Source organism: Hyla sarda, chromosome 11 (assembly GCF_029499605.1).
Source record: "Hyla sarda isolate aHylSar1 chromosome 11, aHylSar1.hap1, whole genome shotgun sequence".
Taxonomy (NCBI): Eukaryota; Metazoa; Chordata; class Amphibia; order Anura; family Hylidae; genus Hyla; species Hyla sarda.
Window position 1 is genome coordinate 41,741,469 of NC_079199.1, and position 23,442 is coordinate 41,764,910.

General features: G+C 43.4%; 1 protein-coding gene across 2 annotated transcripts; it reads right to left on the minus strand.

The window, feature by feature from the left end:
- Positions 1-305: 305 nt before the first annotated feature.
- DHRS7 (dehydrogenase/reductase 7) lies at positions 306-18,048 on the minus strand. 2 transcript variants are annotated; one of them, XR_008848845.1, is made up of 8 exons: positions 17,838-18,048; positions 17,192-17,344; positions 11,253-11,359; positions 9,936-10,175; positions 6,737-6,859; positions 5,347-5,562; positions 595-1,302; positions 306-483 (listed from the first exon to the last, which is right to left on the minus strand). XR_008848845.1 is itself a non-coding variant. In XM_056546274.1 (7 exons), exons 1-7 carry the CDS (start codon positions 17,968-17,970, stop codon positions 1,264-1,266), a joined length of 1,011 nt encoding a protein of 336 aa, XP_056402249.1. In that variant the 5' UTR covers positions 17,971-18,048; the 3' UTR covers positions 306-1,263. The 2 variants fall into 2 exon arrangements, 1 of the variants encoding a protein (XP_056402249.1); XM_056546274.1 differs by having other exon boundaries at positions 306-1,302.
- Positions 18,049-23,442: the final 5,394 nt, after the last annotated feature.

Consider the following 23,442-nt stretch of genomic DNA (forward strand, 5'->3'; position numbering starts at 1 on the left):
AGGACTTATCCTGCATAAATTAGTTCAGCTTTCAGGTGCTCCGGTGGGCTGGAAAAGATGGCTACAGTCCTAGGAAAGAGTCTCCTAGGACTGTATCCACCTTTTCCAGCCCAAGGGAGCACCTGAAAGCTGAACTAATTTATGCAGGATAAGTCATCAACTGCCGAGCCGAGAAGTTCGTGACGAATCGAATTTACTGTAAGTTCGCTCATGTCTAGTTGGAAGCAATGATGCCCACACTGCAATGAGATTCCCAGAGGGAGACAGACTAATGACTATGTATTAAATAGACTGATGACGATGGATCCATTAAATACATTTAATTTTTATAGAATTAACATATTCTGAAGCACTTTAGATTTCAGAGAAAACGAAAAATTACAGAATAAAAAAATAAAATAAAACACACAATCCAAACAAGAGGAATGAGGGCCCTGTTCACAAGAGCTTACAATCTATGCCAGCGTTTCCCAACCAGGGTGCCTCCAACTGTTGCAAAACTACAACTCCCAGCATGCCTGGACAGCCGTTGGCTGTCCAGGCATGCTGGGAGTTGTAGTTTTGCAACAGCTGGAGGCACCCTGGTTGGGAAACACTGATCTATGGTTCTAATCTATTTTTTAAGAAAACTAGAATGTACTGCTAATACTTTATTTCACTTATTGTTATGTCTATTTCACTTAATGTGAAAAAATAAAAATAAAATGATATGAAGTATTGCAGTGGTTAAAGAGCAGCGTGGTCTATGGCCAAACATAAGGAAGGAAATGTAGAATCACAGGTCAACTCAAGTATGTGCGTGACTCAAGGTACAATTCTGGGTTAGATCAAGCTGCAGGATCACACGACTTATGGGGTTGTCCCACCTCGCTGATTGTTTTCTGCCCAGCTCCTCCATCTTTGGCCACGGAGGTGGTCGCAAAAGCCGGAATGTTTATAGTCAATGCAGGAAAGTTATGCAATTGACTATAAACAACTTTGCGCAAATAACCTAGCTCCGCTTTTTACATAACTTCCGGAGTTGTGTAAACAGTTCTGCAGGAGCAGATAAGGCCTGCTCATCTTAAAAGAGAACATTTGATTCCGCACAGTGCATGCACGTGTGTTTTGCTCTGTCCTAGCAGAAGTGCAATGCAAAAAATTCAGAAAAGCCAATGAGCTCATAGCACATCCTGTAGTCCCAATCAGGCGTTACCTAATTTTTATTTTTTTTTTAGAACAATTTGGTTCTGCTTCTCATGTTCAATGTAAAAAAGATTTCCATTAGGAGGTTTTCTTTGAAAGTAAAGAAGCATCAGCATCCTGCAAGAGAAAACAGCACAGGTTAACATGCAGTCTCACCTTAGTAGTCATTACCGCAAAAAGATAGTCATGTGGCTAAAGTACAAGTATTAAATGGGCATGGTCATTAAAACTAATTTTTGCTATTGCACTCCTTATGGTAAATAAATAAATAAATCTTTGTAATATACTTTGTTTAAAAAATTTTTTTTTTAGTTTTCTGTGTTTAAATGTAGCTGCCACTAGGTGTCTCCCTACTTGTCCTGAGCACATTCCACATCTATTGCACAGACTTTGGACTCCTGCTGGCCTGGCAGAAGTCCAAAATCAGGAAATGCGGTCTGGAGTGCTGGGGGGGGGGGGGGGGGGGGCTGTATGTAAATCTGAGACTGAGCAGAAAATACAGACCAATATCAAGGTAAAAAACTAAAAAATAATAAAAAAAGCAAAGGGGGTGGTTTATCATGATGGGGCAGTGAACTGGGAGGATTATAAAATTTAACAAGATCAAGAGAGGTACTCTAACTGTATTGTCTTCTAATAAAATATTTTACTGTACAGCTGGATCTGCATTACTACTTGGCATGAAAAAAACTTACTAAATTTACTCCAGCTCAGACGTGGAGCAGAAAAAGCCACTACCAAAGCAAAAAATAAAAAATAATTGCTTATGTGAAAGAAATTTATTAACAGGATGAAACCAGTTGATAAGTCGCACAGTAAGCAAAAAAATTGTAAGAAAAAAAAAAAAGGAATACATAAGCAAACATTGATCAAAGCCCCTTAGTGTGTTACAGTTTTGACTGATTCCCCCTGAAGAGAAACATATAGGGCATGAGAACATACAAGGATAGGGGTGTGCTAGAGCCCATTCATCCTGTACACAGGATCCATCTGCTTCTAGTCTCCCTTTGTAGTCCAGGATTTCTGTCTGTGATATTTTCAGTCCATAAACCGAGGGACAATAAATAAGGAGGAAGAACTAGGTAGACTCAATACTTTTTGCAGGCGTGTAACTAGTGAAACCTTTTATACACACCATACAACAGGTTAATGCCACCATACCTAGAGTGGGACCTCTACACATAGGAGCGCACCCGAACCCTTTTGGCAGACTTTTCTATTGGCTGTTCTTTGTTACCATTTGTAACTTAATTTTAGCATTTTGTTTTATTCTGCTCTGGATAATCCCTCTTAAAAGTTCAGTAAGCAAAGCTAAGGGAGTACTCCTTACTACTGCCCAGCAAGTCAGCAGAATTCAAGCAGCCATTTAGGACAGTCTGTATTCTTTCTAGCCAAACACACTACAGGGAATCTTCCTTACTCTATTATTGGAACGCTCATGTTAAGAATACAAAGATAAAAATATACAGCCTAAGAAAAAAGTGCCATAGGCAGAATAATGGGTCACATGGCACAAAGTCCCAATTTTCATGAACCACTTAGAATAACTGGCTGAGATGTGCATTTTGCACTTGCCACCTGCTTATATGCCAAGAATTCTCTGCTCTCAGCAGTGATGCTTGAGGGAAGTATAACCTGTCAGGTTCCTATGCATACTTTTTCTGCTCCAACACGTATGAGATAGTTACTTCCCTTGTCTAGAACAGAAGAAAAAAAAAAAAAAAGGAAAAAAAAAAAAAAAAAAAGAGGGCAGCGCCTTGTATAATCCTGCGGCTGTACAGAGAATATGGTGAGCAGCTGTCTTGGAGACTCTCACCTGATGAATGCAGAAAATGGTCACATAACCTCTGGTAACGGGGTGATCTTTAGGAATGGCAGGCCGATGGAGCTTAACCGGAGACTGGCAGGAGGTCCGGTGACACGATATGCAGAGAAGCAAGAAAAAAGGGCTCCAAGCAAGGGCGCTATTCCTTATGGCATATTGAATAGATTCCAAATAAATAAAATAAAATGACTCGATGGGTTAAGCAGAACTTATACTTTATTTGATAAAAGTAGTCTGCATGTACAACCATGGGCAAGACGCGTTTCGGGTAGAATATTACCCTTTCTCAATTGCAGATGTAGATGCCATGTCGGCGATCACCGCAAATCGCAGGTGAATTCACACCTGCGATTTGCGGCGATTCCGGTGATGCGGGTCACGTGTGACTCGCTGACCCGGAGATACATGGTGATCGGGGGTGTAGGATACACTCCCAATCACCTCCTGTATCTATGGGGAGGTGGCGATTTCGTCACCCCCCCCCCCCCCCCCCCAGGATCGCTGCTATTGGCCAGACGATCGTAAATTAATTTACATATCCAAAATCGTCAAACACCTGTGGGGTGTTAAGGCTCACTGTACCCCTTGTTACGCTCCTTGAGGGGTGTAGTTTCCAAAATAGTAGGCCATGTGGGTTTTTTTTTTTTTTTAGCTGTTCTGGCACCATAGGGGCTTCCTAAATGGGACATGCCCCCAAAAACCATTTCAGAAAAATTTGCTTTTCAAAAGCCAAATATGACTCCTCTTCTGAGCATTGTAGTGCACCCGCAGTGCACTTGACGTCCACACATGAGGTATTTTCATACTCAGAAGAGATGGGGTTACACTTTTGGGGGGGCTTTTTCTTCTATTACCAATTGTAAAAATTAAAAAAATTTGTGGAAAAACTGCATTTTATAAATAAAAAAAAATTTACACATCCAACTTTAACGTAAAGTCGTCAAACACCTGGGGGGTGCTAAGGCTCACTGTACACTTGTCACGTTCCTTGAGGGGTGTAGTTTTTTTTGTTGCCTGGCACCATAGGGGCTTCCTAAATGGGACATGCCCCCCAAAAACCATTTTAGAAAAATTAACTCTCCAAAATCCCATTGTCGCTCCTTCCCTTCTGAGCCCTCTACTGCGCCCGCCGAACACTTTACATACACATATGAGGTATTTCCTTACTCGAGAGAAATTGGGTTACAAATTTTAGGAATATTTCTCTCCTTTTACCCCTTGTAAAATATTCAAAAACTGCGTCTACAAGAACATGAGAGTGTAAAAAATGAAAAAATTTTATTTTCTCCTTCACTTTGCTACTATTCCTGTGAAACACCTAAAGGGTTAACACATGTACTGAATGTCATTTTGAATACTTTGGGTGCAGTTTTTATAATGGGGTATTTCTTTTCAATAAAAATTTATGGGGCATTTCTAATATTAGGCCCTTCAAATCCACTTCAAAACTGAACTGGTCCCTGAAAAATTCCAATTTTGAAAATATGGTGGAAAATTGCTGCTGAACTTTGAAACCCTCTGATGTCTTCCAAAAGTAAAAACATGTAAACTTTATGATGCCAACAAAGTAGACATATTGTCTATTTTCCTTACAAACAGAGCTTCAAAGTTAGAAAAATGCTAAATTTTTTATGTTTTCATAAAATTTTGGAATTTTTCACCAAGAAATGATGCAAGTATCGACAAAAATTTACCACTAACATAAAGTAGAATATGTCACGAAAAAAAAAAACTATCTTGGAATCAGAATGAAAGGTAAAAGCATCCCAGAGTTATTAATGCTTGAAGTGAAAGTGGTCAGATGTGCAAAAAATGGCCGGGTCCTACAGTGAAAATTGGCTGGGTCCTTAAGGGGTTAAAAGTGGGTAAAGGGGGGTGATTTTAACTTTTATTAGGGAAGGGATTAATTCATTTTTATTAACTGGACTGGTTAAGAATATCACTATGGCCATATTCTGTTTCTCTTTGGTCTTTTCAGAGGTTTTACTGTATAATACAGCAAACGTGTAATACCGTTATATAAATAAATTTGAAGAGGTCGGTTCTGTTAACAGATTACATTTAAGGCGATGTAATTCAGTAATAATCCTATTACCAAACCTCCAAACGGATGTTAGGACATATTTATTCTATAGGGACCACCATTATATCCAAAAAAAGCAAAGTTACACTTTGTTCCAACAAAATAACAAGCCACAATGTTGCCGTTTTGGCTTTGCATGGGACTGCTGTTGATAGATGTAAGCAGTCCTTACCATCTCAACCGCATATAATCATTGCTCTGTGTCTTTACAACCTAAAATGTGAAGCATATATACTTCCCATGCAATACTTACTATTCCATTTTTAAAGTTCTGAATTCTCTTCTGACCAATCTTTTGTGTTAGCCACCATGCCCATGTGGGCGCATACTGCCACAGGTAATAAACCGCTAAAAAGGGCTGATCTGCAATCCAGGCTTCTTTCAAATCATTTGCAGCTGAAACCAAAATAAGACGGACACAGCGGTCTGTTGCCATCTTGTGACTCTGATCCGCTTTGTTTCCAACAGACTGTTGACATAAAAGCAAGAAAATCAGTTGGAAAAAATAAAATAAATGTTTTTGTCTTAATAGAATAAAAATACATATTCTATTGTATTACAAAACAATTACAATTTTCCATAACCGATGCCTAACCAACTAGTTGTGGATCGTGCAAAAGCTAAAACCAGCAGTTTTATATTACCGTACATCTTTGGTCCCTTTTCTGTATTGTTCTGGCTGGGTAAAAGTTCACGTATAACACATTTGCAGAGGAAAAGTTCTACAGCAAATCCAAAAAGGTTTGCAGGGAAATTCTCAGCGGAAAAGGTTCCTGCAATTTCTCCTGACAGGATTCAATCCTGGTTTTTTTGCACCAAAAATACTGATCCTGTATGGTGGCTTCTAAATGAAGCCTTACAAAGCTTTTCTATTCATGATAAACCCTTCTATAGTTCCTGCTCTTCCAAGGAATTGGCCAGATGGTTAAAATACAATATTATATTCCACGATTTCCAACAGATGCCTGGAATAAAAGACACTCAAAGTAACTCTTTAGGCGTACCCGTCAGATTCAAATTTTTTTTTTTAAATATATCACTCAGTACCTAATCCTGACCATGTACATCTAATTGTTATGTGTCTAGCACCTTTATTTTTTTATTACACTTTTAATTTAGCTCACTAGTCTGAATTCCTCTCAAAAGGAGGGGGCGTGGCCTCATTGTGCAGGTCTCCGCCCCCTCCCTCAGTATGCTGTCTGCTCACATCTCCCCTAGCATTAGCAAAACTACAACTCCCAGCTTGTCCTCACTGACAGTAGCGGGACACAAGCTGACAGTGGGAGGATTTTTCCTCCAGCTGTGAGCCCTGTGCTCACAGCTGTCAATCAAGGAAATGTGTCCATGACATAGGTGATGATGCATGGACACAGCAGGACTAGTATGTGTCCAAGCAGGCAGGGGGGCAGTTGTTTGACTGGCTTTTTCGTTATGAAATACTGAAAATTTTCTAATGAAAGCAATTGAAAAACCTATTGGTTATACATGCTTTACAACATATCAAACGTTTTTGTATCTGAGTGCCCATTTAATTTCCATTACCAATAGTAAAGAGATGTCTGTAAATCACAATCTGACCCAGCATAAATTTACAGGTAACTAATGACAGATTTAGCTCTGCAGCAAAATATGCAAGATCTTACCTTCTTAAAGTCTTCAGTGCAAGCATTTTCCACTACTTTTGACTGTACGGGTCCTGGGCATATATTTATGACTGAAATATCTGGATAACATCCCAGCTCAATTCTCAGGCTGTTAAAAAATCCCTGTAAAAGAAATGAGATTAGGAGTTTTTTATATGTGTGTATCTAGTCTTGTACCAGGAGGGGCTAAAGTTGTATTTTGTTGGGGGTGATGTTAGGGTCACGCGTATAGCATTAGCAGCATATTTTGATGCATATTTTCTGCTGCCCATGCTGCTGATGGATATTTTCTGCTATCCATTGAAGTCAACTCCTGACAGCTGACAACTGGCTGCTCTGTGCACTGAGGCTCTGTGACATACCCCCGGCTCACAGAACAGGCTGATTGACAAGATAGGACTGCTTATCCCTTCTTGAATTATTTTGGTACAGGCAATAGCTGCAGGGAAAAGACAGTGCTCTGTGCAGAAGAAGGACCCCTAGTGGTAAGACATACCGTATTTATCGGTGTATAACACGCACTTTTTTGGCTAAAATTTTTAGCCTAAAGTCTGTGTGCGTGTTATATGCCGATACACCCCCAGGAAAGGCAGGGGGAGAGAGGCAGTCGCTGCCCGCTTCTCTCCCCCTGCCTTTCCTGGGGTCTAGAGCGCTGCCGCCGGCCCTTCTCACCCCCTGGCTATCGGCGCCGCTGCCCGTTCTGTCCAATGGGGCGCCGATAGCCAGGGGGAGAGAAGCGGCGCCGACAGCCAGGGGGAGAGAAGGGGCAGCGGCACCCATTGCCGGCGCCGCTGCCCCGTTGCCTCCCCCCATCCCCGGTGGCATAATTACCTGAGTCGGGTCCGCGCTGCTCCAGGCCTCCGGCGTGCGTCCCCAACGTCGTTGCTATGTGCGGAACGGCGCGGCGCATGACGTCAGTGCGCCGCGCCGTGCATAGCAACGACGCTGGAGACGCACGACGGAGGCCTGCAGCAGCGCGGACCCGACTCAGGTAATTATGCCACCGGGGATGGGGGGAGGCAACGGTGCCGCTGCCCCTTCTCTCCCCCTGGCTGTCGGCGCCGCTTCTCTCCCCCTGGCTATCGGCGCCGGTGTGAGGTGGTTTTTTGCGCCCCCGTAGATCCATGCGTCCGCTCCTCCCCCAGCTCTCCGAACATTTCCGAAGCTAGAACTGGGGCAAGGGGAGCGAGGAGGTACACGCCCCCTCCCTGAGCTCGGCTGGACGCAGATCTCCACGGCACGCCCCCTCCCTGAGGACATAGAGCAGTGCTCCCAATGAGCTCTATGTGTAAAGGAGGACATATTGCACGGGCTCTTTAGCCCATGCAGTATGTCCCCCTTTAGCCTGTACAGTTTGTCCCCCTTTAGCCCGTGCAGTATGTCCCCCTTTAGCCCGTGCAGTATGTCCCCCTTCAGCCTGTACAGTATGTCCCCTTTAGCCCGTACAGTATGTCCCCCTTTACACATAAAGCTCATTGGGAGCACTGCTCTATGTCCTCAGCTCGGGGAGATGAGGGAGGGACCTGCCGTGGAGATTTACGTCCTCAGGGAGGGGAGATGAGGGAGGGACCTGCCGTGGCGATCTATGTGCTCAGGGAGGGGGCGTGTTGTGGAGATCTGCGTCCAGCCGAGCTCAGGTAGGGGAGATGAGGGAGGGGGCGTGAACCTTTTCTCTCCCCTTGCTCTGCCCTCCCCCAGTTCTAGCTTCGGAAATGTTCGGAGAGCTGGGGGAGGAGCGGACGCATGGATCTACGGGGGCGCAAAAAACCACCTCACACCGGCACCGATAGTCAGGGGGACAGAACGGGCAGCGGCGCCGATAACCAGGGGGTGAAAAGGGCAGACAGCAGCGCTCTAGACCCCAGGAAAGGCAGGGGGAGAGAAGCGGGCAGCGACGGCCTCTGTCCCCCTGCCTTTCCTGGGGGTATATCGGGGTATACACGCGCACACACACACCCTCATTTTACCATGGATATTTGGGTAAAAAACTTTTTTTAGCCAAATATCCTTGGTAAAATGAGGGTGCGTGTTATAGGCCGGTGCGTGGTATACCCCGATAAATACGGTAGTTTTATTTCATCCAAAAATATACACATTTTATAACCAATGTATATAACATATGTACATATAATGTTATCTGCATTATAAAGAGTTTTTGCAAATAACAGTGCCCATTTAAGTGAATCTTACAAGCCTGCTTGTAGCACTGCAACTCCAGAGTCAAGTAATTGTTCTCTGTATAGGAAGCTCTTTCTCCCCATCCCTTTTCTTAATTCTCTAGCCTTTGTTTCTTTACTCTCTTACACTGATGCTGTAATTTCTATTCAAGACTATTTGCAAAGTTGCTTTATTTTTCCCTTGGAATCAGTCAGCTCTATATCTTGCTCAGAGCTGCATAAAATGGGCAGATGGCTCACATTGACACAAAATAAAGGATATCTTTCTCTTAGCTAATGGCTGTATCCAAAGTTATAAAATCATGTTTTCCTTCAAAGCTTAAGAGTCGTAGAGGCCCCTCCCAGCCCTGCATGGTAGATGAACAAGGCTCAGTGCTAGGCCATTAATATCTGATCAGTGGAGGCACAACTTTCATCAGCTGATTTAAGGATCAACTGCACTTGTCATATATTCTGCAGCCTCTTCACTTCCTATCAGGGACAGCTCTGTACATTCAGCAGCGATAACTGGTATTGCATTTTTCCACTTGAGTGAATGAGTTACATACAAGGGTAAAAAGAGGAAGCTTTACTTTAAAGGAGAAATACCAGAAATGTTATAGGAATGCTCTTTGAGTATACATGAAAAACGTGAAAATTGTATTTTTATGGCTTACTTCCTTGTTTGACTTTACAGTCCCAAAGCCTGCAGCAAATCTGCTCATGTCCTGATGGCAACACTTGTCTTTCTGTTCTCTGGTAAGTCACCTTTGTCCTAGGGGCATGTGGAGGACCCAATTTACCATCAAGATTCTATTCAGCCTAAATAATTGCAGTAATGTGTGCTTATGTGGATAGTGTGTGTATAAGAAGAATGGACATAGAATAAGAATTGCAGTCTTTTAGACATATGAATAGAACAGATGGAAATCCCTGATTCACATTTTTTCATTTTAGGGGGAAAAAAGTGATCTTATAAATATTTGCCTAAAATATGATTTTGGTAAAACAAAATATCAGATTACACTTGGTAAAATATTTACCTGAAGCGCATGTTTACTGGCAGCATACCCTGTAGACAGGGGCACTCCGATCAAGCCAGTGATGCTGCTTATGGTGATGATCTTTCCCTTTTTTCTCTCGATCATGTGGGGTAAGACATGTTTTGTTATGGAAACAGTCCCTATATAATTGAGATTCATCAATCCCTGATAAACATTCAGGTTTGTATCCACAAACAATGAGCGCTGTGACTGGCCACCATTATTTACCAGAATGTCAATCTGCAGACAGTAAAAAAAATGACAGAAACAAAAGGATTAGCTTTTACATCTTGAAACTTGTGATTATTGGCCACAGACTGTAGCCTCAAAGTATATGGCCTTAAATGGGTTATCCCAAGATTATAACCTATCACCTACTTACAGGACAGGTGAAAAGTATTTACTCCATAGGGGCCCGTGCATTTGATCCCAAGAACAGGGATCCCTTGTCCCACAAGTGAATAAAGTGGAAGGTCGCATGCTTACCCTCGGCTCCATTCACTCGCCATTAGACTGGTGAAGATTTATACACACACATCACTTAACTCCCCATCAATCAGATAGATATACTTCACCTCTACAGCGACTAATTGGCTGCAGCAGTCACAAGTCCACATGTCACATGATCCCTAAAGACCACTAAAAATTGACTGGTGTAGGGGCAGGGAAGCCTTGGCATAAGGGCATCAGGGGAATCAATACTAAAAGTTTTACTCCTTTTGTTATTTTATACCATAGTTAACAGTTTGTAAAATATACTCTGCATGCACACACAGAAAAGGATCCTGTTCCCCTATACCTCTATGGCACACCCTTAGAAGCAGCAGCACCATAGAGGACATTAAAGAGCAGTGTAAGCTGTGAATCTAGCACAGAGATTACACTTACTAGAGCATTCAGAAGCTTTTTGGCGTCTCTCTACCTATGGTGCTAACTTCTCCTTCCCCTCTCCTCTCCATGGACTTCTCTAGGCAGTTGTAACCTGATCTCTCAGTGAGCTGTTAGTCCATCTAGATCTTCCCCCTTCCCCTCTCCATAGACTTTTCTGGACAGTTGTAACCTGATCTTTCAGTGAGCTGCTAGTCCATCTCCTCACTCAAAATGTTTTTTGAGTTAATGATAACTATTTTGTGCTGGAGAGCAGAAAAGAGTTAAGTGCAAAAGTGCAAGTGTAAAAGAAGGCATTATTCTGTGATGACAGTTTTTTTTTAAATATTTTCTTTTACTATAAATTAATGCAAAGTTTGTTGAAAGTGCAGTGATGATTTTTATTGTTTCTATTGTAGGCTTCCTGTATACGATATAATGTGCACTTACTCTTCCAAAATGTTTTATGACCTTGTCTGTTGCCGCTTCATGTGCGCTGGTATCAGTCAAGTCAAGAGGAACAATTAAAAGATCTTTCTCTTCCAAACTGCTGATCTCTGATAATAAAAAATATATAGGTCATAAATTAATCACTTTCATAAAAATAAATAAACAACAATTTCAAAGTTTGAGCAATTTCTCAGATGGGCAATGTGTCTACTCTGCACTCTACATTCGTATACTACAGTCTGCTATTAAAGGGGTTATCCAGCATAAGGTGATTTTAGCACATACCTGAACTGGGTATTTCCTCTTGAATTTTGTTCTCTAAACTACACATCCCACAGTTCCATGCTTGCAAGTATGAGGTCACTTTCCTCCCTTCTACACATCAGCCACCCCACCAATTGAAAACACATTGTCTTCTAACCAGGGGGCCTACAACTGTTGCAAAATTGAAGCAGGACTGGCCCCCTCTGATCACCTGACTAGTGATGTCAGGTCTTGATGCACTGCAACCTGGGAAATCCTGAGACAACAGTCATTTTGTATGCTGTTAAAAATAAATATTGGGGCGGAAATCACAGAAGAATTGTGAGAAAACCGTCACACACAGGAACAGACACTATATTATGAACTACACTAACTTTACAGCCCCTGTAGCATAGTCAAATAAAAAAAAAAAATCTGGAATACCCATTTAACAGCATATGTATTTGGTTGAGAGCAGCTGTGGGGAATCTATGTTCTTTGTAGCTGCACACATTATTGCACTGTATAATCTTGCTGATATTGGGAGCCATACCAGTACAGATCTATTATGGAATAGCTAATCACTCCCCATGAACTGGTAGATGGGTCACAATGTATGTATAAGCAACCTTCTAATGAATCAACATGACCGTGGCCTGTGAACCTCATAATATATCAATAATTCAAGATCTTTAAAAAAAAAATTTGCCTTTGAAAGAAACGCAATAAGTAGCGTAATAACAGCAGACTATGTCTTGCCTATTTCTAGCATTACATAAAACAATGACTCCTGGTTCATGCCTCTTAAAAGTAAGTGTGATAAGGATAAGCAGTGCACTTAGCAGTGCCGAGAGCTCTTTGTGTTCACCGCTGTGCTGCGTTTTCTTCTCATCAACTAGAAATGCTCCTGACATGTTCTTTCTGGCTGGGTTTGGAAAGTCACCAATAGCAGCCATATTTAGAGATGTCTATTAGTGCTGCCTCTCCACGAATGTAAATGTGCAACAAGGTTCACATCTGCACCATAGCTTTTATTAAAAAGTACTCAGCGAGATCCATCACACGACGGACTACCATTGACTTACAATAGAATCCAATGGGTTGAGCACATTGCACTTCTTTTTATACTTACCTTGGTGGTTTGGCTAAGAGGATCCGCTGATTTCATGGCACATTAAAGACGTGGCACTTCCTAGCACAAAATATAGTCATGTGGTACATGTGTCATCTGCTCCATTACTACATAACGTCTGTCATCAGAGGACACTATGGGGGAGATTTATCAAAACCTGTGCAGAGGAAAACTTGCCCAGTTGCCCATAGCAACCAATCATCTTGCTGCTTTCATTTTTATGAAGGCCTGTGAAAAATGAAAGAAGCGATCTGATTGGTTGCTATGGGCAACTGGGCAAGTTTTCCTCTGCACACGTTTTGATAAATCTCCCCCTATATTGCTATAATTTTTTTTGTTTTTTTGTTTTTGTTGTGTGACTTATTCCTTATAAGTCACAAGCTCATGACTTTTATGTTACCATATGGTGGTAAAAGTTGCCCAACTTGTAAGTGTTGAAAATCCAGAATATGTTCAGATTACTGTGAAACTGCTGCAGATTCATTTTAGATTTTGGCCCAGATTCACTATTGTAAGGCTAGGTTTACACTAGGGAATTTCAGTGCGGAATTTTGCAATGGAATTCTGCTCTGAAATTCTGCTGCAGAAGGATCCCATTGCTGTCAATAGGTGTCCGCTGCACAGTCAAGAGGCAGCAAAATTAGCTTTTGCCTAGGGTGGCAAAAATCCTTGCACCAGCCCTGACCCTGCCTAATATTAAAGGGGTACTCCGGTGGAAAACAATTTCTTTTAAATAAACTGGTGCCAGAAAGTTAAACAGATTTGTAAATTACTTCTATTAAAAAATCTTAATCATTCCAGTACTTAGCTGCTGCATACTACAGTGGAAGTTTCCTTTGTCTCTAACCACAGTGCTCTCTGCTGACACCTCTGTCCATATCAGGAACTGTCCACAGCAGAACAAAACCCCATAACAAACCTCTCTTGCTATGGACAATACTTGACATAGACAGAGGTGTCAGCAGAGAGCACTGTGGACAGACAGAAAAGAAATTCAAAAAGAAAAGAACTTCCTCTGGAATCATATAACAGATGCTAAGTACTGGAAGGATTAAGTTTTTTTTATTAGAAGTAATTTACAAATCTGTTTAACTTTCTGGCACCAGTTAATAAAAAAAAAATATATATTTTTCCACCGGAGTACCCCTTTATGTTTTCACAAGTTAAAAAAATATATATGTTGATGAAACTTTCACAAATAAGCCAAAAGTGTGGCACAGACATGATAAGCAAATCCGGGCTCACATCTGATAAGTAGTCACGTTCAGGGTACACATTAGCATACCACCAGACTGGTATGGTGACATATACACTAGTGACTACATTTGGACCCTTTTCAGGCATATACTCATTTTTGTGGGACTCCAAAATGCAGAGTGTTTTTTTTTTTTTTTTTTTTTTTTTAAGATGGCCACATATTTTGCATGGTTGCCATTTTCAGTTTTTTTAAGAAGCCCAACCCACATAGAACAACAGTTTTCAATGCAATTTTGGGTGGGCTTTTCAATAAGGATTCACTGTATATGCTTGAAATGGACCAAATGTAGTAACTTATAGAGTTGAGCAAACTTACAGTAAATTGGCTTGTAACGAACCTAGAGGCTCGGTCGTTGATTAGTCTGCGGAAATTAGTACAGCTTTCCAAGTGGTCCTAGAAAAGGTGGATACAGTCCTAGGAGACCTAACACTGTCACGTGGGACTTTTCCAGGCAACATGAGCACTTAAAAAGCTGAGCTAATTTATGCAGACTAAAGTAATCAACAGCCGAGCTGCAAGGTTCAGTACAAGCCAATTTACTGTAAGTTCACTCAACTCTACAAGAGACTACATTTGCTACATTTCCAAGTATATACAATGGCCCTCATTTACTATTGCAAACCTGACATGTTTTGTCGGGTTGTGCGCCAGATTCTGGCGCATTGCGCCAGAAATTCTGTCTGTGCCAGATTAAAAAAAACAAAAAACTAACTCTCCATTTTTCTAAGAAAACCCAGAAAAGGGGCGGGATTGTCAGGGAAAGGGGGCGTGAAAAGCCCACCCAAAATTGCATTAAAAAAAATCACTCAAAAACCTGGTCTATATAAAGGGTGCTCTTCTGGATAGACTATACTTGTTGTGGGACTGTACACTTTTTGAGGACTTTATTTTCCATAAACGAGTAAATGCCCAAAAATGATCGCTATGTAGTCACTAGTGACTGCATTCGGTTCATTATAGGGGAACTCCGGTGGAAAAAATATGTTTTCAAATTAACTGGTGCAAGAAAGTTAAACAGATTTGTAAATTACTTCTATGAAAAAAATCTTAACCCTTCCAGTACTTATCAGCTGTTGTATACTACAGAGAAATTTGTGAAGTTCTTTCCAGTCTGACCACAGTGCTCTCTGCTGACACCTCTGTGTGTCAGGAACTGTCCAGAGCAGGATAGGATAGGTTCCTGACATGGACAGAGGTGTCAGCAGAGAGAACTGTGGTCAGACAGAAAAGAAATTCACAAATGTATCTGTTTTATACAGTAGCTAATAAGTACTGGAAGGATTAAGAATTTTTAATAAAAGTAATCTACAAATCTGTTTAACTTTCTGGCACCAGTTGATTTGAAAACATTTGTTTTCTACTTGTTTCCACCAGAGTTCCCCTTTAAACTCTGAAATGGGTACGGTGTGGTTTATGTCAGCACCCTGTTCTGCTGGTCAGCTGATGCCTACCCCAATTGTGGCTACTTATAGAATGGGAACGTAGCCTAAAATATTAGGGTCACTGCAACATTGTGGATGAGATTTTTTTAAACTTGTGCAGTTGCCCATAGCAACTTTTTATTTATTTTGTTAACCCCTTGGGGATGGAGGGTTTTCTAGTTTTTGCACTTTAGTTTTTTCTTCCTCACCTTTTAAAAATCATAACTCTTTTAATTTTGCAGCTAAAAATCCATATGATGGCTTATTTTTTGCACCACCAATACTACTTTGTAATGACATCCGTCATTATACCCAAAAATCTACAGCGAAAGGGGAAAAAAAATCATTGTGCGACAAAATTGAAGAAAAAATGCCATTTTGTAACTTTTGGGGGCTTCTGTTTCTATGCAGTAAATTTTTTCGGTAAAAATGACACCTTCTCTTTATTCTGTAGGTCCAGCTACTTATATAGGTTTGATTTTGTTTTACTTTTTATAAATTTTTTTCTGCGTTTGAGGCGGTATGAGGGCTCATTTTTTGCACTGTGATCTGAAGTTTTTAGCGGTACCATTTATGTATTGATCAAACTTTTTGATCACTTTTGATTCATTTATTCATGATATAAAAAGTGACCAAAAATACGCTATTTTGGACTTTGGAATTTTTTCTCCCGTGTACGCCATTGACAGTGCGGTTTAATTAATTATATATTTTTATAATTCGGACATTTCCGCACACAGCGATACCACATGTGTTTATTTTTATTTACACTGTTCTTTTTTTAATTGGGAAAAGGAGGGCGATTCAAACTTTTATTAGGGAAGGGGTTAAAGGGAACCAATCATCAGATTTTACCCTATATAACGCTTGGTAAAGCGTTATATAGGGTAAAATCTTTTTTTTTTCGCCATTCCCGGGGGATGCTCCTGCCCCCAGGGATGGTGAAGATATGAAGTTATAAACTAGTCACCGCCGCAAGTAGTCACCTGGGCGGGGTGCTCTTCTCATCTACTCCCGTTCTTCGGCCGGGAGCGACGCCCCCTCCGCTTGATTGATGGGCCGCGTCACTGTTCCGCTCACTGAACAGACGGAGCAGAGTGATGACGCGGCCCATCAATCAAGCGGAGGGGGCGTCGCTCCCGGCCGAAGAACAGGAGTAGATGAGAAGAGCACCCCGCCCAGGTGACTACTTATGGCGGCGGCGACTAGTTTATAACTTCATATCTTCACCATCCCTGGGGGCAGGAGCGTCCCCCGGGAATGGTGAAAATAATGATTTTACCCTATAACACGCTTTGCCAAGCGTTATATAGGGTAAAATCTGATTGGTTCCCTTTAAATGATCTTTATTAATTTTTTTTTCCCCACTGTTATAGCCCCCATAGGGGACTACAACACTGCACACACTGATCTTTTACATTGATCAATGGTTTCTCATAGTAAACCATTGATCAATGATTCTGCCGCTTGACTGCTCATGCCTGGATCTCAGACACTGAGCGGTCATTTGGCGATCGGACACCAGGAGGCAAGGTAAGGGACCCTCCTGCTGTCTTGGATGCCGCGATTTCATTGCGGCGATCCCGAACAGCCCCCTGAGCTAACAGTCAGTGCTTTACTTTCACTTTAGACGTGGCGTTCAACTTTGAACGCCGCATCTAAAGGGTAAATTTAGCCACGGGTCCCGGCCATTGTTAGAGGCCCCGCGTTGTAGAGAGGGAGTGAGCTGAAGGCGTATAGGTACGCCCTCCGTCCCCAAGGCATTAAGGCCTCTAAACAATGAAAGCTGGAATCTGATTGGTTGCTATAGGCAACTGCTCCACTATTTCTCTGCACCAAATTTTACAACTCACCCCCCTGTACCCCCTAGACAAAAACATCATACCGAGACACCTCTTTTTCACTCTCAACAATTCTGCTTCTCTTCTGGAGGACAGGACTACAGAGGCGCCTAATTTCGCCAGATGGTAACATAATTCTTCACCGATACCGCTGGATGCGCCTGTGACCCAGACAACGCTACCACGGAACTTACGCTCTGCGAAGACATAAAAAAAAAAAAAAAAAACACAAGATTATTTACAGTGTTTCCCAACAAGGGTGACTCCAGCTGTTGCAAAACTACAACTCCCTGCATGCCCGGACAGCCGAAGGCTGTCCGGGCATGCTGGGAGTTGTAGTTTTGCAACAGCTGGAGGCGCTCTGGTTGGGAAACACTGGGCTGAGGATACACATAGATTTTTTTTGCAGCCAGATGGTACATAGTGATACGGTACGTAGCGCGTTACAACTGTTTAAAAAAAAAAAGTCGCTCATATCCTGCGGCTCTGCAGCTGTGGAACTACAAGTCCCAGCAAAGTACGTTGTTTGGAATTGCAGTCTTTTAAGATGCAAAAGCACATTTTGCATTCCCTCAGTATGGAAAACACTGCTTTATCTAGGATATTTTGTAATATGATTCTGCTGGTGATAATAAGGTTATAATGCTCTAATGACGTAGCTAGTGACGTATTAGCGTGTCTGATAATTACCTGGGGAACTGCCAAAGCTTTCAGCCCACAACAAAGTTAAATCTCCATCTGCTTTACTAAGCCTGACGAGCTGCACGACAAAGTATAGGAGGCAGCAGGGCACCAGTAACAACAAGTAGCTCAGCACAATCATGTCTGCCACGGATAACCCGTTCCGGGAACTAAGGACATTGAGGCTGTCAATCACAGCCCCTGACGTCACGCTTAGTGCCCGCCTACCTTGGGTATAAGAGGAAATGGCGGGATATTCGCGCGGGCCCTCCCACTTCTCTGTCACGCAGCGGAAGGCGATGCTAACAACAACCTTCAGGAAGCCCCGCCCTGATCTAATATGGCGGCGGCGCTCCCTGTTACAGCTGGGCGGGGCTTATGAGGGCTGTTGCATAAGTGCGGAGTCTTGCCAAGGTGGAATCCTGACAGAGGCTGCTGTGTTAATAAAAGACGATGGAGCTTATCCTATGACCTTCAATCCGCACTGTCTGAATGTGGAATACATAATAAAGAGCACCATAGTGACATATATAGACATACAGTATATGATTTATATATACTCATCAGCCATAAGAATAAAACCTATAAAAAAAATAAAAATAAAAAAACAGTATTGTCTAGACCTCTCTTGTGCTGCCAGGAGAGCACAGACCCTTCAGGTGGTGTTTTCCAAACACATCATCTCCAGCTGTTGCAAAACTACAATTCCCAGCATGCCCGGACAGCCTTTGCTGACCGGGCATGCTGGGAGTTGTAGTTTTGCAACAGCTGGAGACTTACTGTTTGCAAAACACTGCTTTAGGGTGTATTCACAAGTACAGTATCCAGTGCGTATCTGAAGTTGCAGACTTGATGCTGCAGATTTCTGTGTAAATCTGCGGCCTCAAATATGCGCAGGATACTGTATGTGTGAATGGAACCTTAGGGTAGGGTCACACCTACCGTATTATGCTATGTATCTGCTGCTGCGTAAAGTCAGCTGCACAAAATATGCAGCAAAATACGGCAGGTATGACCCTGTGCTCGCGTACAGTATCCTGAGCATATTTGATGTGCAGGATATGAAGCTGCAGATTGTATGCTTCAGAGTTCAATGTAAACTAAATTACTGAACACAGCTTCAAATCTACAGCTTCAAATCCTGCGCATCAAATATGCGCAGGATACTGTACGTGTGTATAGGCCCCTAAAAGGAGAACTCCTGCCAAAACTAACTTATCCACTATCCACAGAAATAAATGGAGCACGTGCCATCTGCAGCATGTGCTCCTTACTGACAGGCAGGTATGGTTCTGGAGATCGCGGTGGTCCCAGTGGTCGCACCCCCCACGATCAGCTATTTATCCCCTATCCTGTGGATAGATGATACGTTAGTTTTGGCTGGGGCCCCCTTTAGGGTAGGGTTCACACGTAGCGCATCTGCAGTGTATTTAATGCTGCGGATGTGCTACTAACTGTCCCTAGAGTGTGCCTCCTGCTCTGCCCGTGCTTCCTGCTTTGTCTGCTCGTAGCAGGAATCTGCCGCTACGAGCAGACACACAGGGATCTGCAAGTAGCATATGCACGCGCAGTGTAATCACAGACTACACGGTCACTTTTCCTGCTCCTGCAATCCCTGTGCGTCTGCTCATAGCGGTGGATTGCTGTTACGAGCAGACAAAGCTGAACGCATGGGCACAGCAGGAGACACACTCTAGGGATGGTCAGTAGCGCATTCCCAATGTAAAATATGCTGTGGATGCGCTACGTGTGGCCCTACCCTTAGGGTGTATTCTCACGTACAGTATCCTGCTCATAATTAAAGGAGATGTCCGGCATGGCCTTTTCCTATTCCATGCTGCCCGGCATGCAAAAAAAGAGAAAACAAACTTTCACTTACCTTCCTACGTTCCCCCGGAGCTCTGCAACAGCTGATCGGTCGGCCGGGCTGTCTACTTCCTACTTCCCTTAGCCCGGTACGTCACACGGGGCTTCAGCCTATCACCGGCCAAGGCGGGACATCGCTGCGGCTAGTGATAGGCTGAAGCGCCGTGTGACGTACCGGGCTAAGGGAAGTAGTAAGTAGACAATTCAGCTGTTGCGGAGCTCCAGGGGAACGTAGGAAGGTAAGTGAAAGTTTGTTTTCTCTTTTTTTGCAGCCCGGGCAGAATGGAATAGGAATAGTCTACACCGGACATCTCCTTTAATGCACATGACTTGATGTTGCAGATTTTAATGTAAACTAAATGACTGAATACAGCTTCAAATCCTGCGCAGGATACTGTACATGTGAATAGACCCTTAAGGAATAGACCTGTGATGGTGTCCTGTGCTGTGTGGCACCTAAACATTAGCAGCTGATCCGTTACCTGAGACGTTTCCTGATTTAAACTTATCACCTACCAACAGGATGGGGGATAACTGACTGACAGGTGGGGCTCCGACCACCAGCCCTCCAAATAAATGGAACAACAGTTTGTACTAAACCTCCACTCTACTTACTGTCTAACAGTGTTTCCCAACCATGATTGTCCGTGCATGCTGGGAGTTGTAGTTTTGCAATAGCTGGAGAAACCCTGGCGGGTATACACTAATTTATGAGACTTATAAACATTAACGTGCGCTAAACTCGGCTATTCTGAGTGCATGTTTATGCAGTTTATAATCTTTCTTCTTTTTTTTTTTTGTGAGGACAATGCATTGATTCCCTCACCAGAAACCATGCAGCGTCACAAAACTCCACTTCCATTGACTTTAATGGTAGACAGGGATCCACACAGAAAAGAAGTCACTTCTTTTTTGTGCAGTTACACGCTAAAGCTCCACTTGAAGACAACAGCTTGGTGAAGGACCTGGTGGCTCACCCAATTACTGGCCACTGCGTTTCCCCATCTCAGCAGTGATAGGCTGAGCCAGCAGGTCCTGTACTGAGCACTCGTCTCAAAAGCCGGAAGAAGTCAGAAGCTCAGGGGACCACTTTGTACCAGCACCATATATTTTCTGGCAGTTTTTGGATTTCTGCCCCTGCAGTTTTTGAGCTAAAGCCAGAAATGTATTCAAAAGGAATAGGAAATATAAAGAAAGGACTTACACTTCTCCTCCCTTATGGATCCACTTCTGACTGGCTCAAAAAACTGCAGTGGCAGCGATCTCTCTTGCAGCACCCTGTGTCATCTGCTGCACGGAGCGAAGTTCGATCCGTGCAGCAGATGACACGGGATGCTGCAAGAGATATTGCGGGGTTCCCAGCGGCGGGACCCCAGCGATCAGACATCTTAGCCCCTATCCTTTGGATAGGGGATAAGATGTCTAGGGGTGGACTACCCCTTTAAACATTTTTTCACTGTTGCAGGGCAGTGTACGCTTAGCAAAGACATCCAGGCAATACAATAAACTTACTATGTACCGTATATACTCGAGTATAAGCCGAGTTTTCCAGCACGATTTTTCGAGCTGAAAACACCCCCCTCGGCTTATACTCGAGTGAACTCTCCGGCCTCAGTGGTCTTAAACCTGCGGACCTCCAGATGTTTCAAAACTACAACTCCCAGCAAGCCCGGGCAGCCATCGACTGTCCGGGCTTGCTGGGAGTTGTAGTTTTGAAACCTCTGGAGGTCCGCAGGTTGAAGACCACTGCGGCCTTCGACATCATCCAGCCCCCCCCCCCCCCCTCACCCCCTTTAGTTCTGTACTCACCTCCGCTCGGCGGACGTTAGGGTGCGCTGGTCCGGTGCTGCAGGACTGTCCGGTGGCGAGGTCGTCCAGTGGGATAGTGGTTCCGGGCTGCCATCTTCACCGGGGGGCCTCTTCTCCACGCTTCGGGCCCGGCCCCGGAATAGTCACGTTGTCTTGATGACGACGCAGAGGGACGTTCATTACCAAAGTCCCTCTGCGTTGTCGTCAAGGCAACGCCTCTATTCCGGGCCCGAAGCACGGAGAAGAGGCCCCCCGGTGAAGATGGCAGCCCGGAACCACTATCCCACCGGACGACCTCCCCACCGGACAGTCCTGCAGCACCGGACCAGCGCACCCTAACGTCCCGCCGAGCGGAGGTGAGTACAGAACTAAAGGGGGTGAGAGGGGGGGGGCTGGATGATGTCGAAGGCTGCAGTGGTCTTCAACCTGCGGACCTCCAGAGGTTTCAAAACTACAACTCCCAGCAAGCCCGGACAGCCGATGGCTGCCTGGGCTTGCTTGGAGTTGTAGTTTTGAAACATCTGGAGGTCCGCAGGTTGAAGACCACTGTATCAGACATTGACAAGCGGTGATGATGAAAGGGGGGGGCTGATAACATGTGGTGATGATGACAGGGGGATGATGAAGGGGGGTGTGGGATGATGACAAGGGGATGATGAAGGGGGGGTGGGATTATGACAAGTGGATGATGAAGGGGGGGTGGGATGATGACAGGGGAATGATGAAAGGGGGGTGTGGGATGATGACAAGGGGATGATGAAGGGGGTGGGATTATGACAAGGGGATGATGAAGGGGGGGTGTGGGATGATGACAGAGGGATGATGAAGGGGGTGTGTGGGATGATGACAAGGGGATGATGAAGGGGGGGTGTGGGATGATGATAAGGGGATGATGAAGAGGGGGTGTGGGATGATGACAAGAGGATTATGAAGGGGGTGTGTGGGATGATGACAAGGGGATGATGAAGGGGGGTGTGGGATGATGACAAGGGGATGATGAAGGGGGGGTGGGATGATGACAAGGGGATGATGACAGACGGTGATGATGAAGGGGGGATGATGACAGGCGGTGATGATGAAGGGGGGGATGATGACAGGTGGTGATGATGAAGGGGGGGATGATGACAGGCGGTGATGATGAAGGGGGGATGATGACAGGGTGATGAGGGTGTTAATGACGGGGGTCTGGATGATGACAGGGGGGATGATGTATTTCCCTCCCTAGGCTTATACTCGAGTCAATAACTTTTCCTGGGATTTTGGGGTGAAATTAGGGGCCTCGGCTTATATACAGGTCGGCTTATACTCGAGTATATACGGTAATTTAAAAAAAAATGTTTGTTTAGAGCTTAAAGAATATTTTATTCCTTGCAGGCATCCTGCTTTTACCTATGTGTAAGTAAACCAGGCGAAGTGTGTGACACAGTCCTGAAAGTACCTTTGTAGAAGGATCACAGCTTGCTGCAGCGGTGATTACATAAATTGGATTAAAAGATTATATTCATCTGCTGCCAGATTACATCCAATAAAGCACAAAAATGTTTAATCTCTAGAAAAGAAATGCATAAATGTTTGCAATAGATAACCTCACCTATCGTGTGACACAATATGACTATAGAATACATTTACTTATACAGTCAATATATATATTTTCAGGATGCCATGTAAAGTGTAGAGCTAAATAATGGAGTTGCAGTTTCTTTAAGATATATTAAAAGGGTATTTCCATCTTAACTAACATAGTTAAACTTGCTTAAACTTTTAGGGCACGTCTAGTTAAATATTTTTGAGAATACATTCTTCTTTCCTCCCATCGTTTTTTTTTTCTTTTTTTATAAAATGTTATTGTTTTTCACAAAAATTACCAATCACTAAATGTCACATTAAAGCAAATTATTATTACCCTGCCTAACCCCAATCCCCCCCTCCCCTTCAGTCT